The sequence below is a fragment of the Xyrauchen texanus genome, chromosome 14, assembly GCF_025860055.1.
Source record: "Xyrauchen texanus isolate HMW12.3.18 chromosome 14, RBS_HiC_50CHRs, whole genome shotgun sequence".
In the NCBI taxonomy this organism is placed as follows: Eukaryota; Metazoa; Chordata; class Actinopteri; order Cypriniformes; family Catostomidae; genus Xyrauchen; species Xyrauchen texanus.
The window spans coordinates 44,186,491-44,213,959 of record NC_068289.1 but is presented as its reverse complement, the minus strand read 5'-3'; the positions used below and the strand labels follow the sequence as shown (position 1 = coordinate 44,213,959).

The following is a 27,469-nucleotide window of genomic DNA, read 5'->3' as shown; positions in this document are numbered from 1 at the left end:
CAGTCACCATTCACTTAAAAGATGCACTCAAATCTTTGTCTTGTCTAGTACTTTTCTGATGCAATTGAAACTTAGTAATGCAGCACTTTTACTGTCTCGAGTTACTGTCTCTTTAATATGAATCGCTAATGCTGTATCCATGCTCATTTTGTAAGTCGCTTTGGTTAAAAGCTTCAGCTAAATGAATAAATGTAAATGTGCTGTTGAAATGAGCCACCTGACTACCGGTTCTCAGCACTCTTTTTTTTTATTCAATGTTTTTAATCTGATGTTTCTGATGCGCACTTCAGAATCTCACCAGATGTAGTAAGTAATTCTGATTTTTCTTATTTGCAGTTTTATGAATACTGAGGATTTGGACGCCCAACTCAACTTACATACTGCTTTTAGCACACTATATATAATAGTAGGAAAGCGTGCTTATCCAGACTTTCTCTCTTGGCTAATGGTTTTCTCAAACACACTTTTAAGCAACAAACCCTCTTCTCCATTGAGTAAAAGACTTTGAGTGCTTCAGTTTATTCATAAAGTTTCATCAACCGGAGCATGTGACTGGATTTGTGATGGCTCAACAGCGCCCTCATATGGCAGCCTGTGTTCAGATGTGAGTGACCGGGGTGGGATGCTGTACCTCACACTGGCCGCGCAGTCCTGTTTCCTGCAGTCGTGACCAGATGCTCTGGATGCGGCCGGCGTGTTCGGGGTGTATGTTACTGTTTCCACACATACACTGGTGCTTCTGCATCAATGTGTCATACACCAGACCTGTAGAGACACAACACATGGACAAGATTGTTCACCCCAAAATAAAAAAATCTTTCATCATTCACTCTCCTTCATGTCGTTCCAAACTCATATGACTTTCTTTCTTCTGTGGAACACTAAAGAAGATTTTAAGCTGTATGTTAGTCTAGTGAATGGTGACAGAGGCAAATCTTTCGAGCAAACTAACCGGTGGTAAAGCGTGGTTTGGCCGGAGGTTCCTGCACTACGATGGGAAATGTGGCTGATGCTGGCGAGGATTGTGCTCTGGATAGGGGCCGATGGCCTGGGAAAGTCACTGACAGCTCGGCCGCTTCCACTGACGCCTGATAGTTCCTCAGCTGATGAATCCTCTGTTGCTCCAACAGGAGAGCTTGCTGCTCAAAGTCAGAAAAATGTGTCAAAAAATAAAAATACATGTTAAATTCACAATCATACTGTTGGTAAACAATGGCATATAATGTAAAATATTATTGATTAGGGGCCAAGCCCCGAAGTGTGTGGGCAACTATTGTATCTGTTAGTTTTCTTTTTAGGGGTCCAATCACCGAAGGTGCTGAAACCTCATTGTATTTATACTGATTTACTTATTAGGGGTTCAAGTGCGAAGCTTTGAAACCCTATTATTTTTGAAGGGGTTTCACTTTTATTCTTCTTATTATTCTCTGCATATAACTACTCATGGAACCCAAACAGTAAGGCCTAGCCAGTACTGGTGCCGCCACGACTGGCAAGGGGTGTATGCGTATGTCTGTGCGTGCTCTATAGAGCACCTCCGTCTCCCTGTGAATGCAGATGTGCGCATGAACAGTAAAATGCACTTCTTTGTCAAAATGGCACTCTTGACGCAAAATGAACGCAAACACGGTCATTAATGTATATTAAGAATGTAAACAGATGGGACAAAAACCAGTGCTGTCTTGACGTGATATTAATGTAAACAGTGAGTTGATATTAATGCACACGTTTAAGCAGAGAGGAAAACATTTTTACATCTCAAAACGTTGGATCTACGGAATGTGTTAATGCAGCCTGATAGAGCTATTAGAATTTGCATTTTTGAGCCTTAGGATTTTTCTGTGGGTTTTTATAATGGTGGTTTTGGATTTATGAGTAAAATAAGGACAGATTTGCAAATGTACATCATATCCAATCTGTGATTTCTTTGGGTTATGCTTAGTGTGGGATACATGCTGCTCTTTGTGCTTGTCCCTGATCATTTCTGCAGGTGCTATATTTTGTTTATAATTTTCAACCCATTAAAAATATTATTTTCAAGACTATCAAAAGTCTTTCTCACATAACAACAAAACTTCATCAACTAGACTGAATATCAGCCAGCTAGATAAATCAGTATAATTAGCAACAACAATGTTCAATACATCACAGAAATTAAAACATTTAAAAGAAATGTATAATGCAGTGGCAAGACAGAAATGGCCTCAGAGTTGGGCCATCCTTATTACTGTCCTGAAATTCATTAAAAGGGACCAGATTCCCATATTGTGTGTGTTTAAAGAAAATTAAAGGCAATGTTGTTTTTTCATTTCATCCAGCAGAGCATCAGGTTTTTTAAAATGTCCTGAAGTTATAAAATTATCCAGCAGATGGCACTCACCACAAAAGTACCACCAGCAACACTGTAAAATGCTGAACATTTTTTATATTTTAAAAACAGGAGGAATAAAATGCACATGATTGCAGGCACATCCAGTGGGTGTCTAGAGTAGATCAAACCTATGCTACCCCGTAAAAAGGAAAAGAGCTTGACCTAACTGATCTCATTGAACACAAATGTTCACCTTCTGTTCATTTTTAAAGCAAAGAAAAATAAATAAACAACGATTAAGAAACGTGGACAGTTGCAACTTTGTACGCATTAAAGGAATAGTTCACCCAAAAATGTTAATTCTCTCTTCATTTACTCACCCTCATGCCATCCCAGATGTGCATGACTTCCTTTCTTCTGCTCAACACAAATGAAGATTTTTAAAAGAATATCTAAGATCTGTTTGTCCATATAATGCAAGTGAATGGTGGCCAGAACTTTGAAGGTCCAAAAAGCATATAAAGGCAGCATAAAAGTAATCCATAAGACTCCAGTGGTTAAATCCACGTCTTCAGAAGCGATATAATTGGTGTAGGTGAGAAACAGATCAATATTTAAGATATTTTTTGCTATAAATCCTTCTACCTACCAAGAAGGTGGCGATATACACAAAGAATGTGAATAGCCAAAAACAAAAGAGGAATGTAAAAGTGAAAGCGGAGATTTAAAGTAAAAAATAACTTATTAATAACAACACCAATCATATCACTTCTGAAGATATGGATTTAACTACTGGAGTCATAAGGGTTACTTTTATGCTGCCTTTATGTGCTTTTTTGATTTTCAAATTTCTGGCCACCATTCACTTGCATTGTATGGCGCTACAGAGCAAAGATATTATCTAAAAAATCTTAGTTTTTGTTCAGCAGAAGAAAGTAAGTCTTAATGGTGGAGTAAATAACGAGAGAATATTTTATTATATATTTCCGGTTAGTAAGAAAAAAACATTTTAAAGGGTTCATATGAATCACCTATTTTAATTAACACATTATACAGTGCAAATGTGCCTTTTCACTTTTCCAGCCGACTTCGTTCTGAAAATATTTTGCCCATTCATTTCTTCCATAGGAATTTCATAAAATCACCCATCTCTGAGGTGAATCTCAAATGATAAAACTTATATTTTAAGCTAAAGTATCTGAAAAAACAAACAAGACAATGTGAGGGAATGAAATGCAATCTCAACAATAATTGTGACTGACGTACTGTAACGTAAAAATGAACTGGAGTATCGTTTCTCTTCAGGATCATGGTTTGTGTAGTTCACCATAAATTCTGCTATTAAACATGGTTAAAATAAATATTGGTTTCATTAGAGGCATATGCCATCGATTAGCAACCTCAGAGCTCATGGTAAGTCTGTCTTTAAAGGTTTATAAGTAACCATTAAAAATCAATTTCCCAATGAACAAAAGAAATGGGACTTTTGCTTCGGGAACCTGACTGTTGCACTCTATACACTTCATTGTGCTTTACAATTAACCAAAAAAAAAAAACATTTTCAGGAGTGTCTCTCTCATCTTCACCTGTCTGAAGAGCAGCTCTTCCTCTGCCTGTCTCTCTCTCAGCTGGAGCTCTTCATCCTGTTCATCTGGAGGTTCCTGTTTGATGGTGACCCCGTGAGGAAGACCCTCTGCGGAATCGGCTAGCCCCTGGTGCTCCCTCAGTTCCTCTTCCGTCTCCTCCGGGTGGCTCTCGTGCTGTCGGCTAGGCTCGCTTGGCTTCGCCATCATCTGAAAGAGATTGGGAGACCCATATCAAAATCAGAATTGTAATTCATTTGATGTTTAGAACTCTTTCAATTATACATTTTTTGGCTGATGATTCACCGTCATACAAAAAAATTGAAATTAATTACTTAATTATCTTTTTTTTTTCCAGATCAATGAACGTGTACGCTTAATACACACACAGCTTAAGAAATCCAACTTTATTCACAATTAACCAGGACACATATACAATTTATGATTTCCATTTAAAGCTTTTTAAAATAAATACTGCACAGATTAGAATGATATGAATAGAATACTCTAAAAAATGTAATATTTAACATCAAATGTAAGTATTTCAAATAAATTTAATACAAATATTTACACACCTTAAAGCAACATTAATAACAGGGGGAAATGTGGTTCAAGGCCACTTTAAATGGAAAGTTCAGCAAAAAGTGAAAATTCTCTCAACCTCCATGCCATCCCAGATGTGTATGAAGATTTTTAGAAGAATATTTCAGCTCTACATCTTTAGAAGTGCAATGATAGGTGTGGGTGAGAAACAAATTAATATTTAAGTAAATTCTTGCTATAAATTCTCCTCCCTGCCCAATAGGTAGTGATATGCACGAAGAATGTGAATCGCCAAAAACAAAAGAAGAAAAATGTGAAAGTGGAGATTGATAGTAAAAAAGGACTTAAAAATCGATCTGTTTCTACCCACACCTATCATATCGTTTCTGAAGACATGGATTAAACCACTAGCGTATTATGGATTACTTTTATGCTGCATTTATGTGCTTTTGGAGCTTAAAAGTTCTGGCCACCATTCACTTGCACTGTATGGACCTAGAGAGCTGAGAAATTCCACTAAAAATATTTGTGATCAGCAAAAGAAAACCAGTCAAACACATCTGGAATGGCATAAGGGTGAGTAAATGATAAAGAGAATTTTCATTTTTGGGTGAACTATTCCTTTAAGGACCATTTTTGTATTTATATTTTTCCTGTTTACAAAGTGAATGATGATCAAAAAAGTGAAGATTTATAGTAAAAGGACATAAATATTGATCTGTTTCTCAACAACACCTATCATATCACTTCTGAAGTCATGGATGTAACCACTGAAATACTATGGATTACTTTAAGAGCTTTTGGAGTTCTGGTCACCATGCACTGCACACTTGCATTGTATGGATGTACAGTGCTGATATTTTTCAGTTTTCTGTGATGGCATGAGGGTGAGTAAATGATGAGAGGAGCACAATTTCAAAGTTCTGGCCACCATTCACTTGCATTTTACGGACCTACAGAGCTGAGAAATTCCTCAAAAAAATCTTTGTTTGTGTTCAGAAAAAGAAAGTCTGTTATACACATCTGGACTGGCTTGAGGGTGAGCAAATGATAAGATAATTTTTGGGTGACTATCCCTTTAAGGACAATTTTTATTCTTTATTTTTTTCCCCCGTTAACAAAGTGAATGATGATAAAAATAAATAAATAAAACAAATCTTTATGAAATTGTAACAGAGCAACAAAGTTAAGGCAAAGATATAGCACTAAATCTTATATAAAGTAACATATTATAGAGTATACAGTGATCGTGTATATCTACATTACAGCCAATGTGAGACCACTTGGAAGTTTAAAACTGCATAGTTTAGAAAGCCTTTTGTTCCAAAGAACAAAGCAGGCCAAACCTTACACAGAAGCACACTTCGTGAGAAAATAACTTAAGAACACATATCTGCAACACAACCTGACACAAACACTCAGATCCTCTGGCAAAAACAAACAGTGTTAAAGCTACAGAAACATTACATAATATTCGTGAGACAACAGTAACAGAAGAAGTGAATCAATGTGAGGAGAACAGATAGAGAAGAAATGCTGGCCTATAGTGGCCTCTCTTCTCTCGGCCTGAGTTCACACTGTGACAGCTGTGGCCAACCATATCACCACGGCAATGACAGCTCTAGCCCCGCCCTGCCCTCAGTAAACACACACACACACACACACACACACACACTTGAGAGTGGTAAAAACACAGTCCCCTGGCACTGAGCCGAGGGAACATAATTGACGTCAGAGCGCTTGGCAGTTGCCTCATCCCTGAGCTTCATTCCAAACAATCTTTTCTTTTTTTCAAATTGCACTCTTTGTTTTTCATTTTACCATCATTGCAACTCAATGCAACTCCCTTTAGCACAGTGAAGATGTCTGATTTTAGGGGGCGTTCACCACAGGAGAATAACACTCATTTTAGAAAACGACCAGTGTTTCATAAACAGCGAGATGCGGCACAACGGTCAACGCCGCCCATCAAGCGTGTGATTATATAAGAAAACAACTGAAAAACAGTGCGGATGATCGTAAAAACATGTTTGGTGTGAACGGCCCCTTTAGAGTATATGGTGTGGGATTTTCTTTGCCCTATCTGGAGCTTGACAAATGTGGTGACTTTGATCATGATTTAAATTAGAATCACGTATCACTAAAATATAATCATTGACTCCCAAAAAGTGGATAGACACATTTAGTAAATTAGTAAATGTAGAGCCACAAACAAATTCACATCAAACTAGTGCAACACATCACACCAAATAAGACATCTTTGCTGTTTTATTGATCCAATGACCCATGTTGACATGCAGAAAACCACATGCAAAGATCCACAACTGGTGCCCTCTCAAATCTCTTCCTTGAACCTTTGAGACCCATGAATGGAGTCCTATCAAAACAACGTAAATGCCACTGAAGCATTAAATTCCTTTGACATCTGCTGAGCAAAGAGGTCGAATTCCTGGAAGTGCAGTATTCAGTGGTGAAGCGATCCACACCCAATGATGTCATTCTACCCAGAACCGTGTATGTGTGCAGGCACGGATTAACCCCATAACTAATCTATATTGCGCATTTGCGGTGGGGGGAGAGCACAGGCATTAGAAAACAAACCAAAACCCCTTTAGGATAATGAGACGACACCAGTAATCTCCAGAGACCTCATCACACACTCCATGTAATAATTCCCTCCACATGCATCTGCTTCATGATCAAGAGTCCTTATGGAATATACGTATGCCCACAGAAAGCTCTGCAGATTTTGAACGCTTGTTCAAAAGTTCTACACATCCATCCGACCCATAATGTTTTGTTAATTTAACTATGTTGGCTAATTTAATGATTCTTACAGTTACTACTAAGAGTGTATTACTCTCAGCTCTGTACTTTTAAAGGGGTAGATAGATAGGTAGAGACCCATTATTTACAATTCTGTCAACATATACTCACTCTCATGTTGTTACGAAACATGTACGACTTTCTTTCTTGTAACACAAAAGGTGAAGGATATCAAGCTCTAAAATTACATTCATGTATCATATCATATATTCATGTGTCATAAAAGTAGCCCATATGATTAATGCAATATATTTCAATTTGTCTGAAGTCATATGGTAGCTTTGTTGTTGAAACTTGTTGAAACTTGTTGAAACTGACTAGGGATGGGCATTTTCAAGTAGAGCTGTTGGAACAAATCGTTTCAGCGATGCATCGCGATTCATACTCAAACGATTTTGAATCGATTCTCAAAAGAATCAGAATCGATTCTGAGTTCAGTTTAAATCACGGCATAGCAGTGGTGCGCGCCAAAGACAGATGTGGAAACAAAGTGCTCTTAGTCATCGTTTACTAAAAAATTAAAATGTCAGTAAAAAATATATAGTAATACACATACGTGAAATTTTTATTTAGTTTTATTCACAAACGTTACCAAGAACGGTTTTAAAATAAGCTTATTTCAACAAACTATGCTTTTCTTTGGAAAAAATACATTTAAAAAAATGAAATGATCATTATGCATTAATAAAATAATAATAATATATAATAATATTGTAAAATAACAGTAAAACAAATTGTACTCACCTGGAGCTTAAAAAACATAGAAAACCAATACTGATGGCATTAGGGCATTGCACAAATATAAACTCTCAGTCTACACAAAAAGGCTATCACATTTTTATAATTTTTCACGATATTATTCCGAAAAAAAAAGTGCGCTCTGCCTATATTCAGATATTAAACGGACTGATAAGCTTCAGAGTTTCTTGTACCGCTTCGTATTTCCTCTCCACCATATAAACAGATCCTTGTCCGTTGACTCCAACAAGAACTGAATACCAATAGATCAGAATTTAATAGGAATCAAAATATTACATGTACTGCCATACTTGGCTTTGCTTGAAAGCACACAAAGATACCATAATGTCTTCTCTCATCTAACATCTTGAGGACACATATCCACAGCGCCCCCCATTGGACTCAATGTAACTGCGGGATTTGCTGTGCGATCCAGAGGGAAAGTACAGAATAATTCAGCATTGCACACACCAGAAATATTTGCAAAATGAAAATCAATTTGCAATATTCGAGATATTCACATATCCCTAGAACAGACCGGAATTTAAGCAAATATTCAATGAAAATCTCTAGCACTGTAGCACTCAAATAAAATATTTATAGCCATTAGATGTGCGTCAAGGTTTAATGTCAGTGACGTCTGGCCTCAAAACAGGCAAGAACCAGTACATTTGCTGTCAATAGCATCAATGCACCATATTTGCCCATTATATGACTTTTTTAGTGCATTATTTTGAGCTTTGGTAGAGAGGAAGATTATCAGTGAATACTGAATTAAAATGTCTGCCTACTTTTTTACACAATGCTGTTGTATGTTTTCTGAAGTGTGCATTTATAATCCTTTATTCGTGCCTTGTTTGTTTTTATTTTTATTATTATTATTTTGAAACTTGAAAGCCCCAGTAACTTGGTCATTACTTGGAAAAGAGCAGCCAGGATATTCTTCATAATTTATTTTGTGCTCTACAGAAGAAATGCATACAGGGTTGGAACCACATGAGGGTGAGTGAATGATGACATAATTTTCATTTTGATGGTGAACTATTCCTTTAACACAACATTTCACCATTTTTAAAATCTTTCCGCACCATTCCCACAAAATTAATGCTGAAAATGCAGGGGAGTCTGTGAGTCATGACTGCAGTCCCACATATAGGCAAACACACAAGCAGAGCGCTTCTGGTTTGACCATATAAGGAACACACATCCTGCTGGTTGCTATGGTGATTAAGGGAGCTTAAGAGAGACAGAGTGCTGTACCTTGTTGATGTGCAGTTGCTGCTGTTGGAACTGTTGCTTGTGTTTCTCGAGGAACTGCTGGTGCTGTTGTTGAACCACCAGCTGTTGTAGCGCCTGAGCATTCTGAGGCAGCGGGGCCGACTGTGTGCGTCCCAGGGGCCGATGCTGCCGGAGCTTGTGGATGGGATGAGACTGCAGGGGCACACCCCCAAGACCTGGGGACACAACATATGGGCTTTGGGTTATACAGCAGACTTTTCGCATTATTTATTTTTTATATCTCCTTTATAAATGAGTTCTAAGCCATGACCTAAACCAACCAAAAAAATTGGCCAAAAAGACAAAAGGTACATGACTGTGTACTTAACGTCTTTGATGAGGGACTTCATAACAATCCCATGAAGCATTGCAAATTTAAAACAATGTAAAACTATTCATTTAAAGTTGTTGATTATAAGCATAAAAATATATATTTATTATAAGTTTATTGCAAAATATTCAGATATGTACAAATACATCAGTAGTTTAAGAATGTAGATTGACTGACTCATGTCTTTTTGTCGTTCACAGTGCATCCAGTCGCAGCAGAGCTTTTAGCACTTTTTGTTTGCTGCGATTCTCTGATCGGTGGATCTTTCTTTGCAGAATCATAGAAAGTGTAGTTATTCACCAATATACCACTATTAAAAATTATTTAACTAATGCAAATAATGCAAAGTGATGGCTGCAGCATAGGCATATACCACTGATTAACCTTAGAGCTCACGGTAGCTCCTCCGTCTTTAAAAGTTTATAAGGTAAAAACAATTCCCACAAAAATGTCAGGATTTGTACTTCTTATTGGTCTGCTGGGAAACACATCTGCAAATAAAGTTGCCAGTCTGTTGCAAGGAGCACTTTGCCATAAGCACAGCATAAAAAATAAATAAAAAAAACACTGTGATTGGTCACTTTACACGTCGATCTGATTAATTTGGAATGGGAGTTTCTGTTTGACCAATGGCAGATGGGGGTGTTTGAAAATGGTCATTATTTTTGCAATTCAATTTGGTGATGTTATTCTTTCACTGAATTCCACTTAAAATGTTAGTAAAGTTATTTTCAGCCATAATTCGTTTTTTGTGATTATTTTCCACCCTCTCCTGAGAATTAATTAATTCCTTACATTTAAATAGTGTTTTTTAGGCACTCAAAGAGCGGGTGGAATCTAAACAACTGCCACAAGTGTGCAGCATCCACCTGAATGATGTGTACACAGCCATTGGGGCTTTTCCACTGCACGATACAACTTGACTCAAATCACTTTTTGGGGGTTTTCCACTATGGACAGAACCTGGTACCTGATATTTTTTTTAGTACCACCTCAGTCGAGGTTCCAAGCAAGCCGAGCCGATACTAAATGTGACGTCAAAATCCTGCAGATCACTGATTGGTCAGGGAGAATCGTCACTACCAGCATCACTGGATTTCTGACACGGGACATCAACCCACAAGTTTTAAAGTTAGCAACAGTGATAACAGTATCATTTTTTCACGTGACTTTCGAATTGTGAAAAAAGAAATGGCTGTGTGCAAAACAACGCCGTGGTAAATAAACGAGGTGCAGACTGTCCACTCGTTAGCGAAGAAACAACACGAAACTAGAAAATAGATGTTGGGGTTGATCCACGATGGAGGATGGTACGTTTTGTTACCTTAACTCTATACTCTGCTTGAAAGCTTCACTTTATTTAGTTGACCAGCTAATGGAAGCTTGCTTCTAAAACAACCAGGCCAATTTAACTGTTACACATGTGTAAAATCACCATGCCAAAACTGCTTTATGCAGCACAATGAGCTAGTAGCTAACAGCTAGCGGTTGTGTTATTGTTTTGGTCAGTTTGTACCGTGTTTTAGATGATGTCACGGCAGTAGAGGAGGCGCAACAATGACGATCGGCCTATAATCCCATCCACATTGAGGCGACACTATACAGCAGTGGAAAAGCAAGCTCAGAAAGTAAAGCGAGTAGAGTTGAGGTGAGTCGAACTGTAACGTGCAGTGGAATCCACCAAAACACCAGCTATTGATATAGAGGAGAGTACAGTGCTGTAGCCAATTCATATATAGGGGAGTATTAGGAAGCCATGATGACAAAGGCCAATGAGCAAATCTTTTCAAGAAATGCTCTGGGATTTTTAACGACCGTAGAGTGTCAGGACCTCGGTTTAACGTCTCATCCGAAAGACGGTGCCTTTTTACAGTATAGTGTCCCCGTCACTATATTGGTGCTTCAGGACCCACACAGACTGCAGGGTGAGCACCTCCTGCTGGCTTTACTTTATTGTCTATATAAACATCAAAATAAATAATGAAATGGTCATAAAATAATGATTTGTGTTGAAAATAAGTCAGTTTGTGAGAAGAAATAGCCTGCATTGTGATACGAGAGAATTGAAACTAAATTTCAGTGAGCAGTATCGGTGTTTTTGTAATTCCAGTTGGTGTCCTTAGTTGCATGGGCATTATATACTTCAATGCTTTATTCTTTCCTCTGAGGTCCACTTACTGTATAATGTTAAGTAAGTTTTTTTTTTTTTTGTGTGTGTGTGCCAAAAACAGTCATAATTTAGAATTTCATGACAATTTTCCACCCTTTCTCTGACCCTTAGACCTAAACATGTCACTTTTTGGCTGCTGTGCCTTTAAGAGTTTTATATCATTAAAATAAATAATTCAGTGGCCATAACATACTGATACTAGAAAAATTCTGCATGGCGATACAAGCTAAACTCAAAAGAGCCATAAAAAAATACAATGAAGCCGTCAAACGTTGACAAAACAAGAGCTATCGATTCAGTCTGAACAATCTATTTTCTTTTGTTTTTGCAGTTCTGTGACCCTTCCTGTTCGCTGGATTCACTTGTCTTCCTTACAACAGTGGGATGAGAAGAGATTCCCCTTTTTAATGGATGCTTTGCAATTGCACAACTCATTAGGATCATCATGATTGTCTGGTCTAGCGAGGAGTCTGTCTCTCTCATCTTCAGGATAAGTATTGACTATCTGAATTGGTGGCACACCCTCTCCCATCTCACATGTAACTGCTCCTGGCACATCAGGGCGCTAATTAACACCGGCTATGAGTAATTTGATTAAAATGAGCCGTCTTCAGTGCATATCAGAGGAAATTGAATCTAATTTACAAAAGGCACTGCATAACGTGCTAGACTAATTACAACCAATGAATGTATTACACTTGCAGGGGAAACTCAGAATTTGATAATTTACATAATTTATATTTTTATCATTTGTTTCACTGTTAGCTATATAAAATTATTTCTTTCCACTTATAACATTAGTAAAATGTTTTTCGCCTAAAACTGTCCCTTAGGTGCTTCTAGCTACGCAAGCTTAATTGTCTGCGTTATGTTACAAAATATGTCAGAATGCAATTTGTAATGGAAAGAAAGTTTTAGTTATTAGTTATTTTATTTGCTATTTATTTTTTAATTAGTTTTATGGCACAGACATTTGATAGTAACTTGTAACAAATATGGTTTGGTAAAGTTTAATTAGAGCAAAGTTTCCGCTAAGAAATTTTGGTGCCGGCCAACGTATCGAGAACGATAAAGTTTGCCGAACAAATAATAAAAAATAAAAAAACGGTCACCTAATTTCGGTGTTTATTTTGCATTGCAAACGCGATGGACTATGCATTACAATGTGATATAGGCTAATAATGACAGAATCAAGTCAAATAAACATTTGTTCAATTTTTGTTGCTTTTCCATTTTTTAAAAAAGAAAAAAAAAAAAGCTGTCATAAAATTAGCGTCTAATAATTTTTTTATTTTTAATAAATAAATACAAAAATAAAATCGACAGCGGGAGCAAAGCAAAACAACAAAACTGCAATTTGCCATATAGATTTTATTTTATAAATATTAAAATAACAAATAGTCTGTTTATGTAATATGATTTCACACCTCGACTTATTTCCATGGCTCTTTATTTTTAAGACTATTTTTCTCCAATTTTATTTTATAGCACAAAAGCATAAAAGTGAAATATGTCCAGTGTTTCTCTTCAGCTTGAGATTCACATAAGCCTGCTGTCCTTCACCTCCAGAAGACAGCAACACAAGGCTGTTTAATGTGATTTTGTAGTGGGAAATTTCTCAGGCATGCAAAACAGGAAGAACGCAGGCTACATTTGCCAGTGTGCGGAATACACATGCTATAGTCACGGATTAGGACTTCGCAAGCTTCAAACCAGTGTGGCAGTGATGCGCTGTTATCATTGGCATAGTCACACTGTACCCTTGTGGCTTCAACAAAAGGGGTTGCTGACGCATCGTGCTGACCCTCCTATGGTACTGAAAAAGGGCACCTCCCTTTGGTATTTGCGGAAGTGTCAGATGTGTAACCCTTTCTTTTGATGATGACAATGATACCATTTCTTCTTCTCTGAAGAACAATAAAATTGTGCATTTATTTTGGGATTTTAGAAGAAGCCGCCTTTATTTTGGTCACACATTATAGATAAATTTTTGATAAATTTTATGAAAAAAAAAAAACACAAAAAAAAACTGTGTTATAGTCTCACAAGTTCATTTTTTGTTTCAGTGAGTGTATAAGTTTTGGAGTGAGGATGTTATAGAGTCTCACCCTGTAATTTCAGTCAGTTGTTTTCTGCATTGTGGCTGATTTATTTATTGTATTTGATAGATTAAAAAAAAAAAAAAAAAGCTTTTGGTCAATCCCATTCATTTTCAATGGTTGGTCAGTTTTGACCGCAAATACCAATGGTGTCAAAACAAGTCTTGTACTGCTCAAATAAAGACAAATTATTTCAGTCAAAAATGACCGAATACCATAGGAGGGTTAAAAGTTTCAACAGACATTGTGTCCGACATTGTTTGAATTTGTCGGACATTAGTTTTAACGGTCAAAAACTGGTAATAACCGACTAACAGAATCCCTATCGTACAGTATATTTTTGGCTTTTTCCTGCTGTGCCTTTTAGAACTCTTTCTATATAAATTCCCTCTTTGTATGTTTAATGAGAAATGCATTGCTTTGTAAACTGATATGGAATTTAATATGGTTTTTAACTGCCCCATCCATCAATAACTGACACTTTGAAAATTTGCATTGTGACATATTCATAAAGTAATCTGAGCTGAAATGCGCCACTTAAACTTTTAAGATCAGACTGAATTATTCAGGAATCTTGATCTAAATATAGCTTCTTATAAATCTAACTTAGAAAAAATAAGCTTTTTTTAATCCTTCCGAAGGATATGCAGAGTGGGAGGTGCTTCTCACGGTCAGTAAAAGCATGAGATTTGACAGACTTTCCCACATTTTACTCTTTTTGTTAGTTTATTTTGCGTTTCAGAATTAAAGTATTGATCCTACTTCCTCTATATAACCTCACTGTGACTGTGCAGGCCACCGTGACGGAAGCATTGCTCACGTGTAAATGTGGACCATCTAATGTTAAAATATTAATCTGTCCAAAATCGGAAAGTTACGGAAGTAGGAATGAGCTGTTTAAGCTGCTTAGTTTAAAGGAAATAATCGCCCTAGATCATCAGCTGCTTTAAAACAATCGACTGATGTCTGATATAGCAGATAATTGCTTTTATCGGCCAATACCGATGTTTGGCTGATACATCGGTGCATCTCTAGCTTCAATAAACGCATTTTTGGATGGAAGTTTTGAGCTGAGAATATGTTTTCATAGTACCAGAAACCCTTATCTCAAAAGATTAAGGAAAGTTTAATTCCTCATATGATGACCCCTTAAATACACCTGGACATTAACACCTGCATCTCTGCATTATCATTATGATTATTATGGCTGAGACTGACCTGTGATCAGCGAGTTCTGCACCGCTGACTGCTCCAGAAGCACCATATGCTGCAGTAGAGAGTTATGAGCAGAGCCGCTCTCCCGCTCTAAACTGGAGGCAGTCAGGTAAGATGGCAGATGGGCCCCGTGCATGAACGGAGTGGTTATGGGTATTCCTGGCACTGCCATTCTGTCACCATCTTGCTGGCCAGATGCAATCTATTTGAATAGAGAAAGATCAATATCGTAATCTGAAAAGAATCCAGAGAGCGAAAACATTCACCCGTAAATCAATAGGATGCTTCAGATCTTTATTTTGTGAGGATAGTGTTTGCGTCAGTAAGCTGTGGTCGAGCATTGTCTCTCAAAGGGCTCTTTTTGAAATGCCACTGGTGCTGAAAAGCCACATACAATTGAGACAGGGGCCCCTCTATGTGTGTTGCCCCCATGGCTGAGTGTAAAAAAGCCCTTTGCGATGCAGTGTCTGAGAGACAGTCAAAGCTTGGGATTTACAACCGCATTTACTAACAGGAGTAACTCAAATTGTCCCGTTCAATTCTAGAGGTGATGCTGCTTTTTTGTTCTCGCAATTGAATTTTCTACTTCATAGCACTATGGAGGAAGTCGAACATGTGAAATAGCATTCTAAACAGCATGGATGAAGAAAACCAATTGAGAAGACTTGATAATGAAAATAAAACAATATCTGTTGAGGAATATGAAACAAAAATGTTTACAATCACAAATAATTATGCTAATTATTAATTAATTGAAATTATTAAAAAAAAATCAACCAACTTTGCATATCTTTTGACAAAAGATCATTTTTAGCCCAGAAGACATTTAGCACAAGACATGAACATTATGAGGGTTAACAATTTTAGTGTGATAAATCACTTACTAACATTTTCTGTATAAAGTTATAGCCAATTTTAAAACTTTGCTGCCATGACAATGTAGTCAACAAACCCTAAAACACTAAAATGACTGTATAAATTGTGATTTAAACAACTTTACAGCTCAAATAATACATGAGTTTTAACAGAAGAATTAATGAAAGTGCTTTTATAACATAAGCTTCAAACTTCGGCCTTTAAACCCTCCAAAAATTGGCCCCATTCACTTCCAAGAGAGAGAGAGAGAGAGAGAGAGAGAGAGAGAGAGAGAAATAAAGCAGGACTCACGTTGGAGGGGCCATTTGCTGGCAGACCCAGGGTGATGTTGGGGAGGGAGGGTGACGTGTATAGTGACAGCTGGCTAACAGGTCCCTCTCTACCAGCCAGTCTGTGTGCCAATGATGGCTGGAACGACACACATGCAAGCATATGCACAGATAAATAAACCCCATTGATTCAAATAAACAGTTCTGTCTGGACCCCTGTGGGACCCGTCTATAGAAAGAGCCAGTTGATGTCTGAATAAACATGCAAGGAAAAAGCCAGGAAAATTGAAGAACACTTCCCAAAATGACAAGAGTGCCCACCAATAAAAGCTGCCTAATATTGTATTTACATTTTACTCTCATGTCGGTCTGTGGAACACAACAGCAGAATTTTTTAACAATACTCACGCAGCTCTTATATCCATATAATGACAGTTTCTAGGGACATGGCTGTCCACCTCCCAAAAAACAAACAAACTATCCCACCATAAAACCATCAAAAAACCACCCTAAACTGGCTTACTGATATTAGCTGGTTTAAGATGGGCTCCCAGCATGGTGTTCAGCAGGTCTCCCATCGAAAATTGCCCAAACTCCTCTAAAACCTGCCAAAAGTCAGGTCTAACCAGGGTGGAAGAGTGACTAAGACCAACAAGCCACCTTAGGCTGATTTGTGGATTTTGGTATGGTTTAAGACCATTCTTCTTTTTCTTATCTTGACAGCGTGGTCACTATGAAAAGTCGTTCCATGAAAGAGACGCATGCAAGATTTTCTTTAAGATACATTTTCTCCTTTGGTGTTCACAGAGGAATGCCAGCCCAGAAGAGTCTAAATAATGACAGAATTTTCATTTTCTGGTCAACAATTCCATTAATAGCAAAGCAAAAAAAAAAAAAGCAATTCTAAAAACTCAAATCTGTCTTGCTATCATAAAAGCTGCAGTCTATGGCGATGACTGTCACAGTTATACTACTGCTGATTAAGTGTGCACTAAGGCTGTACCTCCATTGGACAGTTAGAGATGGATCCAGCGATGCCATTCTCATTGGTAATGTTGTTCGAACTGTTGTTGGGTGAACTTGGGCCTGAACCAGGAGCACTGTTGCATGCAGATTCTGGGACAAAAAAAAACAAAAAAGGTCAAAACTGCATTGATGTCTGAGCTGAGGGTCCTTACCCTTTTTGACCAATGCACTTCCATTATTTTCCAGTTGTTTGTTATTACTGCATATGGGATTTTTAAAAATGCTAATTTTTGAATTAGTTTTGCTAATGAATAATTGAGACCTTTTTTTAAAAGATGAACAAATGGAAAATCACTATGGCAACTTTTACTCTATAGAATAGCAATATAAAGCTGATTGAGCAGAGCAAAGGTAGAAAGATATACATTTACTATAGAAACTTCCATGACTTTTTCAGGCATGGAAAACGCTGTTTTAAAATGATTCTAAGACTTTATAGATATTACAGTTTCATTTTCTGCTCAAGCATGATTTTCTGAAAAGTGTTGTGAAAATGCTATTCAAATAAAAATGACTTGACTTAAAATTGATATCATGAAAAGCCTGACATTTCCAGGTTTTTCATGACCATGGGAAGCCTAGGATCCATAGCCTAGTAGTTTGCAAACAGGGCTCCCACAACAATGAATTTTCCAGTTCATCGTTATTTCTGGATAATGCTTTTAAAAAAATATTTTGACAGAAATTGCACTCACAAAGAGCAATTTCTAGCTGATGGAATATAAAAGAGCATAGCCTATTTCCATGTTTTCCATGACTGTGGGAACCCTTACACATTCTCTGGACAATTTGAGCTGTGGAGTTCATGTGGGAGACACGGGTTTAAATCTGTCTCACGTCCGACAGTTTACCCAATAATTGAAATATTATTAACGTTTACTCACCCACATGTTATTCCAAACCCGTATGACTTTCTTTCTAAACAAAAAAAGATGTTAGGCAGTATGTTAGTCTAAGTCACCATTCACTTTCATTGCACTTTTTTTCCTAACAATGAAAGTGTACGGTGACTGAGGCTGCCATGCCATCTAACATCTCTTTTTGTGTTCCACAGAAAAAAGAAAGTCATCCAAAGTCAAACAACATTATGGGGAGTACATTTTACAGAATATTTTGTTTGGATGTACTATTCCTTTAAAGATGCATTCTCTTACCTGCCATGTCAAGAGAACGTTTCTTAGCAGTAGTGATAGGCCCGTCCTTCCTCCGCAGCAGCGGGCTACTCCTGCGCTCTGTCACTTTCTGCTTCAGTCTGGAGCGCAGCTTCAAGTTGGGCTCAGAAGCTGAGAAAGAATGAATATGGACAGTTAGTCAGCTGATCAAAGCAAAACCTGGGCAGATATTTCAATCTGAAACAGTGCTTTGAAGGAGCATGCAATGTGTAGGATATAGCTGTGTCACTTCATGACACTAGTATGAAGACAACCTAAGAGAGCGTTGACACTAGCTTTGCTCAAAAACCAAAACTTTTTTTCTTCTTCCTACAGTGGCAGCTGCCTTCTAAGGGGCTGTTACGAACACATTGTTGTCTACTGTGATGTTTACATAAGAAAACAATTGAAAAAAATAGCTAGTGAGATAACATAGACAGACAGATCATTCAAAAAAATCGAGTTCTGCCAAACTTGCCACAAATTCGCCACTCATTATTTTCACATGTAAATGAGCTTGAGATTCGCTGGAAATGTTTGCCAGAAGTTTGCAGCTTTTCACCAGTATTGGTGAACCTGCAGCAAACCTTTAGCGACAATAAAGAGTTTGTAACAAAGCTCATTTGCATGTGAATATAATGAGGGGTTAATTTGTAGCAAGCTTGCAGCAGGTTTGGGATAACTCTCGATTTTTGTAAGGGGACAGATAAGACAGGACGATAACGATATCTAGCACATTTAAATAAGAACAAATGAAAAAATAAGCTAGCAAGAAAAATAGCTAGCACAATATCACAGACAGACAGACAGACAGACAGATGTCCTTCGTGCACATGATTATATAAGAAAACAAAGGAAAAACATAGCTAGCAAGATAGCTACAATGCAGGGCCAAAAAAAAAAAAAAAAAAACAGTGTCCGTTTGGATTTAAATAAGCAGATCCTTAAGAGCCTATGATTGAATCATTATTGCAGTGATTAATATGTTTCAGCTGGCAACAATTCTTTTAACCCTCACTGATGCAGAGTGTAGCTTCCCATTTCTTAAACAACCATGTTGGAAGACCCGTGGTTGTGGAAAAGATGTTACTGTGTTTCAGTTAGAGCATTTCCACATGCATTCCACATTGCTACGAGAACTTACAGGATTGGGACTAAAATGCTGTGAGGCTATTCGGAAAAAACGACTTCAGTTTGCTAGGAAGCATAAAGATGGGATTGTGGAGCAATGGAAAAAGGTCACGTGGTCTAATGAGTCCAGATTTACCCCATTTCAAAGTGATGGGCGAGTCAGGGTAAAAAGGAAGCACATGAAGTAATGCAACCGTCATACATAGTGCCCACTGTACAAGCCTCTGGAGGCAGTGTTATGTTCTGGGGTTGCTTCAGTTGGTCAGGTCTAGGCTCAGCAATGTTATGTGGCAAGTCAGCTGACCACCCGAATGCACTAAATGATCAGGTTCTCCCATTAATGGATTTTTTATTCCCTGACAGCATGGGCATATTCCGGGATGACAATGAAAACGTAGGGAGAGGGATTTGTTGAAACCCCTAACCCAAGCTTATACTTAGATTTCTGTGAGCTCTAGCCTTTCAAAGTATACTCTTTTGACTGGGAGCCCGTAATGCCGGCTTACAGTGTGACAGTAGACAGGCCTCAACCAAAGCTGCTCCAGAATTCTGACATGTCCACTGCAGTGACCCATGATATCTGCTGATGTTAAACACTTGCACACATTACTCACACACCCCTCCACCTCCCCAAACTCAAATCCTGTAGCTCAGAGAACATGAAGTGTGACGTTGACCCTACTGGGCAGTTTGATGAAGTAGTTCAGACAGAACACTATTTTTACAAAGTGAACAATCTAGAAATTCTAACTTGACATGCAAACTACAATATGAATTTACTTGCAATCTAGAGTGAAAATCAACTGTTTCTTCCAACTTAATTATTATTAATATCCCTGTAATAAGTGGTTAAAGCTAAACTGGGAAAATTTTGTTTTTCTTCGTACCGTTACAACTAGCCTTTCAAAGTATACTTGTTTGGGCAAGAGTCCAAATGGATGCATTTGCTTCCCATACGACTGCTTTGTGGTACGCTTCAATACAGTCAACACCAGGCAAATGCTTAGATGATGCCAAGATTCATCGGGCTCAAATAGTGAAAGAGTGGTTCAGGGAGCATGAGGACTCATTTTCACACATGAATTGGCCACAACAGAGTCCTGACCTTAACCCCGTTGAATGTCTTTGGGATGTGCTGGAGAAGACTTTACGGAATGGTTAGACCTCTCGTCATCAACACAAGATCTCAGCAAAAAATTTGCTTTGGATGGAAATAAATGTTGTGAAGTTGCATAAGGTTGTCGAAACTATGCCACGATGAATGCGTGCTGTAATCAAAGCTAAAGGTGGTCCAACGGAATATTAGAGTATGTAACTTTTTTTGGCCAGGCAGTGCAGATAGACATATAGCAAAAACATCCATATAGCATGTTTAAATTTAAAACATAGCTAGCAAGATAGATAGCTAGCAAAATAGCACAAACAGACATATAGACAGATAGTTGTCCATCTAGCATATAATTACATACAAAATAAATGAAAAACTTAGCTAGCAAGATAGACAGCTAGATAGCCATCTGTCTAGCATATGCTTACATAAGAAAACAAATGAAAAACATGGCAATTAAGATAGAACGACAGAACAATATATAGATAGAACGATAGATAGAACGCATATGCTTACATAAGAAAACTAATGAAAAACATGGCTATTAAGACAGCTAGATAGAACGACAGAACAACAGATTGCTAGATATAGATAGAATGACAGAATGATAGAGCGAATGATAGATAGATCGATAGAACGAATGATCGAACAAACAAACAAACGATCAATCGATCGATAAGATAGTCTGCCAAATGTCCACTGAATTCAACAGAGTAGTTTGGCAGTTGCCTGACCTGATTACTCAACACAAATGAGTTAATCTCAGGTCACTTATTTGGTTGTTAACTCAAATACACAATGGCGCAAACAAGTATCTGAACAACATCCAACTTGGCACAGCCTCTTGCCCAAAGTTTAATCAAGTCTGTCTAAGTGTAAACGCTGCAATGCTGTCAGTTAAAAAGTTTGCAAACACTCAGGCTCTCTGGGTGCAATGTAGAATGTCAGGACAGGCATGCCACAAAGGCTGGGTGCAGTCCAGGCCTGGTAATTACCAAAATTTATAAGGGTCATGCCTGTTTGAAGCAATAAACCAGGCCCGGACCATTGACATTTTTACCCACTCCACTTCAACAAAGACCTCTCAATCTATCTACTGCATTAATTAGTCGGGTTTGCTCTAGTGGTTGATCCTTGCTCAGTTTTAACCCCATGTCAAAATGTGAAGTGCCCAGCAAGAAGAGCATGCAAATTTCATTTGCATCCATGTAGGCCTGGGCACTGTTTTTTTTATTATTATTATTATTTTATCCCCTTTTCTCCCAATTTGGAATGGCCAATTCCCACTACTTAGTGGCCCTCATGATGGCGTGGTTACTCACCACAATCTGGGTGGCGGAGGACATGTCTCAGTTGCCTCCGCTTCTGAGACAGTCAATCCGCGCATCTTATCACGTGGCTTGCTGTGTATGACACCACGGAGACTCACAACATGTGGAGGCTCATGCTATGCTCTTGCGATCCATGCACAACTTTCCACGTGCCCCATTGACAGCAAGAACCCCTAAGCGCAGCCAATTTGGTTGCTTAGGAGACCTGGCTGTAGTCATTCAGCATGTCCTGGATTCAAACTCACGACTCCAGGGGTGGTGGTCAGCGTCAATACTCGCTGAGCTACCCAGGCCCGGCCTGGGCACTGTTAAGTGTGCTCAATATACATTTAAAACCAAACTTCAAAGAGCCCATTCCATTAATTGAGGATTACCCAGTACCCGCTCAAACTGTTTAGAAGTGCACTGTGTCCCCCAGAACACATTCTTGTGCTAAAAAAAACTAGATGCAGCGCAACGAATACAAACAAGTCTTGAAAAGAATTGTAAATGTTTAAGTTCTTTGAAACTTGACACGACTTCAAAAACCATCTGAAAAAACTATAAGATATGGCACAATGGCCAAAGATGTCTGTGCGTCGAGCACAGAATGCAAGTCTCGAGATGCATTTTTAAAGTTGAAGTTCTTTCAATTTGACACGGCATCTTAAAAGTGTGATGCTGCTACACAAGATGCTTAATAAACAGTTAGGTCCACTGCAACGCTCAAAGACTAGTGCATGTTTACATATGCAAACATTAAAAAAAAAAAAAAAACAGCACAATTGGATGCAATAACAAATTTGGAGTGAACACCCATTTAAAGAACTTTCATGTCATGCAGGCAATGTTGAAATTTCAGTTAATCGGACAAGTGCAAGAATTATGAAATCTATAAGCAGAAGTATCCACCTGACTATTCAAATGAACCCTATGCCAATCTTTTAGGCAGGTGTTGTAAAAAGCTAAGTTCCATAAGTCAATTCACTTCTTAAAAAGCACTCTGTTCTTGTGGTTATACTTATCAAACTAGGTAGATATAAGGGTGGCACTTCTCATAAGTGGTAGGAAATTTCCCAGACATCTGTGTTAAAGAAAGCTCTGCATCCTGCCAGTAATGCCATGCATTAGCAAGAGTGGATGATCAGGAACTACTGTCCTAAAGCCAGGCATGAATTTTAACACTGCCTGTCTATCTTATGGATTATGCAACAAAATTATAAGTAGAAAGGAGATTTTAAATTGACAAAATTGTCAGTGTTCTCGCACATTGAAAACTCACTTCCATGAAGCTAGGGTATTTGGGTGGTTGCCAGGGAATTACTAAGCGGTTGCTTAGGTAATCTGAGTGGTCATTAACGTACCTGTAGCTATGTGGTTGCGAGGCGATTACTAACTGGACCAAGTCAAAACAGCCAGCCCCAAAATGTCTATGAAATTCTGATCCCTAGATTTGTCTCGAGTCCTTCCTTCAATGTAAGTCTACGGGATATACCCCCATTTTTATCATCTGTTGTCAGGTCGGTCAATTAGAAAAGTAACCGTACACCTCTTCTCAACAAGACGCATGATTTGAGGTCACATTCACAACCACACCATAAACATTAAAATGTAGGGAGAGGGATTTGTTGAAACCCCTAACCCAAGGCTAGGTTACACTTAGATTTCCATGAGCTCTACCCTTTCAAAGTATACTCTTTTGACTGGGAGCCCGTAATGCCGGCTTACAGTGTGACAGTAGACAGGCCTGATCCAGAGCTGCTCCAGAATTCTGACATGTCCACTGCAGTGACCCATGATATCTGCTGATGTTACACACTTTACTCACACACCCCTCCACCTGCCCAAACTCAAATCCTGTAGCTCAGAGAACATGAAGTGTGACGTTGACCCTACCGGGCAGTTTGATGAAGTAGTTCAGACAGAACACTATTTTCACAAAGTGAACGATCAACAAAGAAATTTATATTCATAACTACAATATGAATTAACTTGCAATCTAGAGTTAAAATTCTGACAACTGAATTATTATTAATATCCAAGTGGTTAAAGCTAAACACTTATTATAGGAAAATTGAGTTTTTCTCCGAACCGTTAAAACTAGCCTTTCCTTGTTTGGCCATGAGTCCATATGGATGCATTCGCCCCATGCGCACTACGACTGCTTTTTGGTACTACAGTCAACACCAGGCAAATGCGTAGACGATGCACACATGCAGACAATCTAACCATACTGGACTGTCTGCATGTCTAGACAAACTGGGCTGCATGTGGACAGTCCAAGGGCTGTTGACAGTAGGCCTTTAGACTAAGTTGGTCACTGATATTCTTTTGTGCACAAAATTGGCAAGCACTCTATCAAAATTGGCCATTCAAATCTGATTTGCTGACTTCTTTACATTTATTAATTTGGCACATGCTTTTATCCAAAGACAAAAGAGGAATAATACATCATAAGCAATTAATCTTAAGGAGACAGTGGTATGATAAGTGCTGCATTGCAAAGTTTCTTTTGCATCAGAATAGAAGTATCCAAGACAGATTAGAGCGCAACAAGAATATATATATATATATATATATATATATATATATATATATATATATATATATATATATATATATATATATATATATATATATTATGAGTGCATGGTTAAGTGCTCATGGAAAAGATGTTTTTTGAAGACAGAAATTGAGTCAGCTTCATGGATGGAGTTAGGAAGGTCATTCCACCAACGAGGTACAGTGAAACTGAAAGTCCGGTAAAGTGTTTTGGTGCCTCTTTGTGTTGGTATAACAAGGTGCCACTCATTAACCGACCACAGGCTTCTGGTGGGAACGTAGCAGACCCAGTGACTGTTTTGTATGCCAGCATCAAAGCCTTGAATATGATACGTGCATCAACCTGCAGCCAGTGAAGAGAGACAAGGAGTGGTGTAACATGCACACTCTTCGGTTCATTGAAGACCAGACATGCTGCTGCATTCTGGACCATTTGCAGGGGCCAAATAATGGATGCAGGGAGGACTGCAATGAGAGTATTACAGTAGTCCAGTCTAGTTATGGCAAGTGACCTGTCTGGTTGAACCCACCACCAGAGGATATGACAGCTAACTCGGCATGGAGTGATGAGTGGGCAGCAACTGATGTTGTGAACCGCGCCCTCGTAGCTGAGCCGTCGGTCTGTCCTCCTGGCTTTGACCTTCCTCGACGACACTGGTCAACACTGAACCGATTCCGGACGGGACGGGGTCGATGTACAGTCAACCTTGTTCAGTGGGGGCAAGCCACCAACCAGAACTGCAGCTGTGGGGAACCAGAAACCATGCAGCACATTGTCAACTTATTTCAATGGCGGACTCGAGGCTCTACACCTGGCTGAACAAGATGCTGTTCTGTGGCTGGGCACGCAATGCAAACGCTAAGAAGAAGAAGATGGCAAGTGACTGGAAAAGAAGTTGTATGGTATGTTCAGAGAGGAAGGGTCTTATTTTCTGATATTGTAGAGTGTAAATCTACATGATAATGCTGTCTTTTAGATGTGGTCTGTGAAATTGATTTGGTTATCGATGGTCACCCCTAGATTTCTGACTATTTTGGAAGGCGTTACTGTATCCAGTGATTAGTTTTACCAAACTAATCACTGGATTTGACAACGTTTGCCAGGTTAATGGCATCAAATCTTCCAAAGATTTTCAGTGTTTTGTTTGAGGCACTTAGCAGCAAGTAAACTAGATATCCAGAATCTTTGCTTTAAGTTACGTCTGTGAAATAATCAGAATTTTCACTTTTTGTTTAGACAGAAATTCTGACTACACAAACACTTCCACTAATTAAATTTTCACTTATTTACATTTCTGTACAATGGATTGTGAAGCAACAGTACTGTGAAATAAATAATCTCTTACTATTATGTATTATTTTCTGTCTATTTTTCCCCCAAAAATATGGAATCTATCTAAAAAAAATAATATAAATACCCTAAATGGCATGTATGTTAAAAAGCAGGGTTGGTTGCTTTATTTGTTGTTCAGATCTCTTCCTGTCGAAGGAGGTGGTTCTTAGCAAAAATAAAGCTGCGATGTAGACCAGGCTTGATGCCATCAATGAGAATGTAGTCTACGTGAAACTACCCCTGGAACTTTCTTCAAAAACATAATAGTAAAAAATCTTGATTCACTCCTTGTGGGGGATCAAACATGAATTTGAACCACTTATTCTGACACAGAGAATTACCACAGTCTCAAGCACATGCAATCATCAGCAGCCAGTTTCTTGCAACTTGGCCCTGGTTCTTTTGAGCATCAAGGAGAACTTGGTCAACACTCAGATCACAAGCTGATGTGGTATATCTCAGAATATGAAATAACAGAAGATCTTGAAGAGACATTTTCCTGATAGATTATGATGGTGATTGCTGAGAAGGATATCTGGAGGAGTTATCAGGTTGTTGAGAATGAGCAGGCACTGTCTTTGAGATGAAGAGTTGTCAGCAGAGAGAAGCCGAGCAGGCGGGAAATTACATACAGAAGTCCTCGCCCTGCAGCTATTAAAAAAGCACTTAGATCCAGATAAGGGAAATGAGCTCTTAGGAAACAGAATCAGTGTTGAGAGGACAGCATGCACAGCTCCACATTAGCTTAGAAGCAGCCAAGGCCATTGCAATAAACCACATCAGTTCTCTAAGCATTTGTCCAGCTGAGCCTGGTTTCTCCCAAGGTTTTTTCTCTATACTAACTGACATATTATGAAGTTTTCCATTCCTTGCAATAGGAGCAGAAGTGTCCTTAGAATATGTCTTTCTAGACTTATAGTTATGGCCTTTTAACTGCCACGGTTGCCATGGTAAATGTGAACTTGCTATTCTAAACACTTAGGGGGCGCTATATCCATACTATTTCAAAAGTCAACGCAATTAAATAATTATACTAATAATATAAATAATGTTGATAATAGTGACAACTCTCACTTTCTTCACACAAAGATGCAAAGAAGTGTCCCTTTGCACCACCTGGCAGTGATTTTGCAAACGAGTCTCACATGCAAATTAATTTTACATTTTTACAATGACGGTACACATGGCAGAACTGTAGCATTTGAGTATCAGATGAGAACAAAGCAACACCAATCACTTTATTTAAAAACTCATTGATGTTGCTGATGTCGCCTCTCTTACACAACACCATTTTCTTCCACCGAAAACTGAGACGTTCGAAAGCGGTCTCTAGTATCGAAAACTTTGAAAAACAATGACATTAGGAAACTGAAAAATGGGGGTTTTAAATTAAAATGGATTAGTTAGACAACAGTGTGTTCTTCTTTTCCTGCATAGGAGGCACTACTGTTGGCCCAGCCCGAACTCCAGCTGTTATTAGCAGGTAATTAGGTCACAAATTGCACCTCCAGGCTGATTAGTGTAATTGTGTTTAAAGCTCAACCTCAAAACCTTCCAGATTTCTCTAGCCTCGGCTACCTAACCCTGTAAATTCCCAGTGAAAATTGAT

At 38.3% G+C, this 27,469-nt stretch overlaps 1 protein-coding gene across 2 annotated transcripts in view; it reads right to left on the bottom strand.

Annotated features, from left to right (window-relative positions):
- Positions 1-27,469, bottom strand: part of LOC127654795 (histone deacetylase 4-like) — a 255,719-nt gene that overhangs the window by 60,423 nt on the left and 167,827 nt on the right. For both annotated transcript variants that reach the window (XM_052142223.1, XM_052142224.1), the window contains 8 exons: positions 18,420-18,548; positions 17,243-17,355; positions 16,262-16,378; positions 15,098-15,296; positions 9,262-9,455; positions 3,898-4,104; positions 953-1,139; positions 632-765 (listed from right to left, as the gene is read on the bottom strand). In XM_052142223.1, coding sequence (XP_051998183.1) covers positions 632-765; positions 953-1,139; positions 3,898-4,104; positions 9,262-9,455; positions 15,098-15,296; positions 16,262-16,378; positions 17,243-17,355; positions 18,420-18,548 — 1,280 coding nt within the window. The remainder of the gene's footprint in view (positions 1-631; positions 766-952; positions 1,140-3,897; positions 4,105-9,261; positions 9,456-15,097; positions 15,297-16,261; positions 16,379-17,242; positions 17,356-18,419; positions 18,549-27,469) is intronic.